The sequence below is a fragment of the Lampetra fluviatilis genome, chromosome 55 (genome assembly GCF_964198595.1).
Source record: "Lampetra fluviatilis chromosome 55, kcLamFluv1.1, whole genome shotgun sequence".
Classification (NCBI taxonomy): domain Eukaryota; kingdom Metazoa; phylum Chordata; class Hyperoartia; order Petromyzontiformes; family Petromyzontidae; genus Lampetra; species Lampetra fluviatilis.
The window spans coordinates 7,514,267-7,519,916 of record NC_136329.1 but is presented as its reverse complement, the minus strand read 5'-3'; the positions used below and the strand labels follow the sequence as shown (position 1 = coordinate 7,519,916).

The following is a 5,650-nucleotide window of genomic DNA, read 5'->3' as shown; positions in this document are numbered from 1 at the left end:
TGGGCGTTCTCCCACTCCTCTCTCGCACGACGGGAAACGCCCACGACCAGTGTTGCTGAGCACCCCACCCCCCACCCCCCCCTACCCACCCCCATCACTACCCCCCCACCCACCACCCACGCCCCCCCACCCCCCCATCACCCCCACCCCCCCCACCACCACCACACCCACCACACCCCCCCCCACCACCACCCCCCCCCACCACCACCACCACCCCCACCACCCCCCCCGACCACTACCACCCCCCCCACAACCACTACCACAACCCCCCCCCACACTACCACCAGCACCACCACTCCCCCCACCACCACCACCACCACCCCCCCCCCCAATCACCCCCCCCATCACCCCCATCACCACCCCACCACTCCCCCCACCACCCCCCCCCACCACCCCTACCCCCCCTACCCCCCCATCACCCTCCCCTCCCCACCACCCCCCCCCACCACTCCCCCCCCCCCCCCCACCACCCCCCACCCCACCCCGCCTCACCAGTGCGTAGCAGCACACCTCGGGAGCGATGTAGTTGGGGGGTCCCCACGAGGGAGTGCGCCAGGCAGCGCCGGCGCGCCCGCCCGCCGCTCCAGCGGCTTGAGGCGCTCGGCACACGGCACAGCGACACGCCGGGTGGGCTCGCCGCTGCCGAGTGGGGGGCACCGGCGGCGCCGGCGGCGTCGTGGGGGGCGCGGAGACCCCCGCGTCGCCGCCGCACCCGGCCCCCCCACAGCTCCATGCTGTCCTGCCGGAGGTGTTCACCTGCAGAGGGGCGCGGGGGGGAGGGGGGGGAGAGTGGGGGGAGGAGATAGTCACCAACCCAGCCAGTCACCCACCCAGTCACCCAGCCACTCACCCAGTCACTCGCCCAGTCACTCGCCCCAGTCACTCGCCCAGGTCACTCGCCCCAGTCACTCACCCAGTCACCCACCCAGCCACTCGCCCACTCACTCACCCAGTCACTCGCCCAGCCACTCACCCGGCCACTCTCCCAGCCACTCGCCCAGTCAGTCACCCAGCCAGTCACCCAGCCACTCACCAGCAACTCACCCAGCCACTCGCTCACTCCGTCAGTCACTCACCCAGTCACCCACCCAGTCAACCAGCCAGTCACCCACTCACTCACCCAGCCGCTCACCCAGCCAGTCACCCAGCCAGTCACCCACTCCTCACCCAGCCACTCACCCAGCCACTCACCCAGCCACGTCACCCAGCCAGTCACCCAGCCAGTCACCCAGCCCAGCCACTCGCCCGGTCACTCACCCAGTCACTCACCCACCAGTCACTCGCTCACTCAGTCAGTCACTCACCCAGTCACCCACCCAGTTCAACCAGCCACTCAGTCACCCACCCAGCCAGTCACCCAACCACTCAGTCACCCAGTCACCCACCCAGTCACCCACACAGTCACCGCGTCACTCACCCACCCAGTCACCCACCCAGTCACCCAGCCACTCACCCAGCCACTCACCCAGCCACTCACCCAGCCACTCACCCCAGGCACTCACCCAGGCACTCACCCTGCCACCCACCCAGTCATCCACCCAGTCACCCACCCAGTCACCCACCTAGTCACCTAGCAACTCACCCAGCCACTCACCCAGCCACCCATCCACTCACCCACCCAGTCACCCACCCAGTCACCCACCCAGTCACCCACCCAGTCAGTCACCCAGCCACTTACCCTCCCACTCACCCACCCAGTCACCCAGCCAGTCACCCACCCAGTCACCCAGCCACTCACCCAGCCACTCACCCACCCAGCCACCCACCCAGTCACCCAGCCACTCACCCACCCAGTCACCCACCCAGTCACCCATCCACTCACCCTCCCACTCACCCACCCAGTCACCCAGCCACTCACCCAGCCACTCATCCACCCAGCCACCCACCCAGTCACCCAGCCACTCACCCACCCACTCACCCACCCAGTCACCCCCGCCTCACCGTTGTGCTGCTGGTAATACTTCGAGTCGTGGGTCCAGCGGAATCCGGTGCACAGGCCGAAGTCGGTGAGCTTGATGTGCCCGTCGCGGTCGATGAGGACGTTGTCCGGCTTGACGTCCCTGTGGATGAAGCCCATGCGGTGGACGCTCTCCACCGCCAGCACCAACTCGGCCACGTAGAAGCGCGCCAGCCGCTCGGGGAAGACGCCCAGGCGCACGAGGAGGCTCATCATGTCGCCGCCGGGGATGTAGTCCATGACCAGGTAGAGGGCCTCCTTGTCCTGGTGGAGGGGTGGGAGAGGTGGCCTGCGTCATCACCGGCTGGTACAAATCCGCGCCGTGTTAAACTCTCAACTATTTTTTATTTGAACGATCGTCGTCGTCGTCGTCATCACGGGGACATTTCTAGCGGCCGAAATCTCCACACGAGTGACGTCCATTCTGTACGTGGAGGGAAAAACCGGAGTTAAATCAACGCGATGACCACGGGGAGAGAGAGAGAGACCTCCTGTACACCAGGCGAGGTAGTCAACATCTCCTAGCCACCATGGGGTCAGGGTCTAGGATCGAACCCACGACCTCCTGTGTACCAGGCGAGGTAGTCAATATCTCATAGCTACCAGGGCGGTGTTGCTTTGGCCGACACTCAAACCTCTGCTTGGGTTCTCCAGTTATCCCATCCACCCGCCCACCCACCCACCCACTCACCAACCCACCCACCCACCCACCAACCCACCCACCCACTCACTCACCCACTCACCCACCCACCCATCCACCCATTCACTCACACACCCACCCACCTACCATCTCTCTCTCCACTCACCCACTCACCCACCCACTCATTCACCAACCCACCCACCCACTCACCCACCCACTCACCCACCCATCCACCCACCCTCTCTCCACTCACCCACTCACCCACCCACTCACCCACCTACCCACCCACTCACCTACTCACCCACCCACCCACTCACCCACCCACTCACCCACTCACCCACCCAACCACTCACCTGGAACGAGTAGTAGAGCCTCACCACCCACTCGTTGTCGGCCTCGGCCAGGATGTCGCGCTCCGCCTTCACGTGCGCCGCCTGGTTCCGCAGCAGCACGTCGTGCTTGCGCAGCGTCTTCACGGCGTACAGGGCGCCCGTGTCCACCTTGCGCGCCAGCGACACCTCGCCGAAGGCGCCCACGCCCAGCGTGGTGATGCGCGTGAACTGAGAAGTGTCCATCTTGGCGCGACGCAGCCGCAGGTAGTTGGACTCCTTCTGGCGAAGCATCAGGCGCATTTGCACGCGCGCCTCCTCCGACAGCTGGATCTGCAATGCGGGGCGGGCGGGCGGGCGGCTTGAGTGGGCGAGCAGGTGAGTGCGTGTGTGAGTGAGTGGGTGAGTGAGTGCTTGGGTGAGTGAGTGGGTGAGTGAGTGGGTGAGTGCGTGGGTGAGTGAGCACGTGTGTGAATGAGTGAGCGTGTGAGTGAGTGAGCAGGTGTGAGTGAGCGAGTACGTGTGAGTGCGTGGGTGAGTGAGTGTGTGAGTGCGTGGGTGAGTGAGCGTGTGAGTGAGTGAGCACGTGAGTGAGTGGGTGAGTGAGTGAGCGTGTGAGTGAGTGGGTGAGTGAGCACGTGAGTGAGTGGGTGAGTGAGAGAGCGTGTGAGTGCGTGGGTGAGTGAGCGTGTGAGTGGGTGAGTGAGCACGTGAGTGAGTGGGTGAGTGAGTGAGCGTATGAGTGCGTGGGTGAGTGCGTGGGTGAGTGAGCGTGTGAGTGAGTGTGTGAGTGAATGAATGAGTGTGTGAGTGAGTGAGCGTGTGAGTGAGTGCGTGTGTGAATGAGTGAGCGTGTGAGTGAGTGAGCATGTGAATGAGTGAGTGAGCGTGTGTGAATGAATGAGCACGTGAATGAGTGAGCGTGTGTGAATGAGTGAGCGTGTGAGTACGTGCGTCTGTGAGCGAGCACTTGAGTGAGTGAGCGTGTGAGTGAATTAATGAGTGTATGAGTGAGTGAGTGAGCCTCCCCGTGTGTCCCTCTGTCCCACCCCCAGCGCGATCCCCCCCCCCCCACCCCTCCCCCCGCCCCGGTTACCTTGGCCATCTCCCTCTCGAGCTGCATGCGCCTCAGCACGCGCTGCTGGTGCTGCTTCAGCACGTTCTCCACGTGCTGCTCCATGTAGAAGCGGAACGCGCGCGGAGCAAACGCACGCACGCGACCACCACCACCACCACCGCCACCACCACCACCACCGCCACCACCACCACCACCGCCACCACCACCGCCACGGCTCCCTGCCAACGCCACCTCCGCTCCCGCGCCCTCCACCCCCCGAAGCTCCACCTCCACCTCTTCCACCTCCTCATCATCCTCCTTCTCCTGTTCGTCGTCGTCGTCGTCGGAGGCTTTCCTCCTCCGCGCCCCGCGCCGCTCGGGAACGGGAGAGGTGCGGATCTGCTTGTTGTCACCCGACACCTGGAGGGGCGGGGGGGGCGGGGCGGGGGCGGCGGAGAGACCCGGGGAGATGAATATGAGGGAGGAGGGAAAGGGGACGCACAGACACGGGGGCCGAGAGAGAGAGGGGGGAGAAGGGGGGGGAGATGGGGGGGGCAGAGAGGGAGGGGAGAGAGAGGAATGGGGGAGAGAGGGGGGGAGATGGGGGGGGGAGAATGGGGGGGGGGGGCAGAGAGGAAAGAGAGAGGGGAGAATGGGGGAGAGAGGGGGGGGAGAAGGGGGGAGAGAGGGGAGAGAGGGGAGAGAGAGAGAGGGGAGAATGGTGGAGAGAGGGGGGAGAGAGAGAGGGGGTAGAAGGGGAGAGAGGGGAGCCACGGGGAACCAGGTATATGAAGAGGAGAGTGATAATGACGATGATCATGAAAGTGATGATGATGATGACCATGATGATGATCATGAAGGTGATTACAATGGTGAAGACGATGATGATCATCATGATGATGATCATGATGATCATAATGATGATGACCATGATGATGATCATGAAGGTGATTACAATGGTGAAGACGATGATGATCATCATGATGATGATCATGATGATCATAATGATGATGATCATGATGATGATCATGAGAGGGATTACAATGATTATGATGATCATGATTATGATGATGCGAGTGATGACCATGACGATGATGATGATGACTGGATGGTCACCACGGTAATGGTGGTGACGGTGACGACCTCACCAAGCTGCCTCCATTCTTCTCGGGGTCCTGTGCAGCGACCTCCTTCACCGTCTCTTTAACAGCCTGAGCACAAACACACACACACAGCACACACACACAGTTACACACACACACAGTTACACACACGTACACACACACACATGTACACACACACACAGCACACACACTCAGTTACACACACACATGCACACACACAAACACACTCAGTTACACACGTACACACACACACAGCACACACACACATACAGTTACACACACGTACAGACACACAGCGCACACACACTCACTCAGTTACACACACACTCAGTTACACACACACACAGTTACACACACAGTTACACACAAAGCACACACACTCAGTTACACATACTCAGTTACACATACTCAGTTACACACACACAGTTACACACACAGCACAAACACACAGCACACAGCACGTACGCACACAGTTACACACACACTCAGTTACACACACAGCACACACACTCAGTTACACACACACAGCACGCACACACAGTT

At 62.0% G+C, this 5,650-nt stretch overlaps 1 protein-coding gene across 1 annotated transcript in view; it reads right to left on the bottom strand.

Annotated features, from left to right (window-relative positions):
• Positions 1–5,650, bottom strand: part of LOC144949964 (uncharacterized) — a 45,825-nt gene that overhangs the window by 25,286 nt on the left and 14,889 nt on the right. The window contains exons 7-11 of the mRNA XM_078879954.1: positions 5,132–5,194; positions 4,023–4,403; positions 2,951–3,259; positions 1,942–2,221; positions 511–756 (exon numbers count right to left, since the gene is read on the bottom strand). Of these exons, the coding sequence (XP_078736080.1) occupies positions 511–756; positions 1,942–2,221; positions 2,951–3,259; positions 4,023–4,403; positions 5,132–5,194 (1,279 nt within the window). The remainder of the gene's footprint in view (positions 1–510; positions 757–1,941; positions 2,222–2,950; positions 3,260–4,022; positions 4,404–5,131; positions 5,195–5,650) is intronic.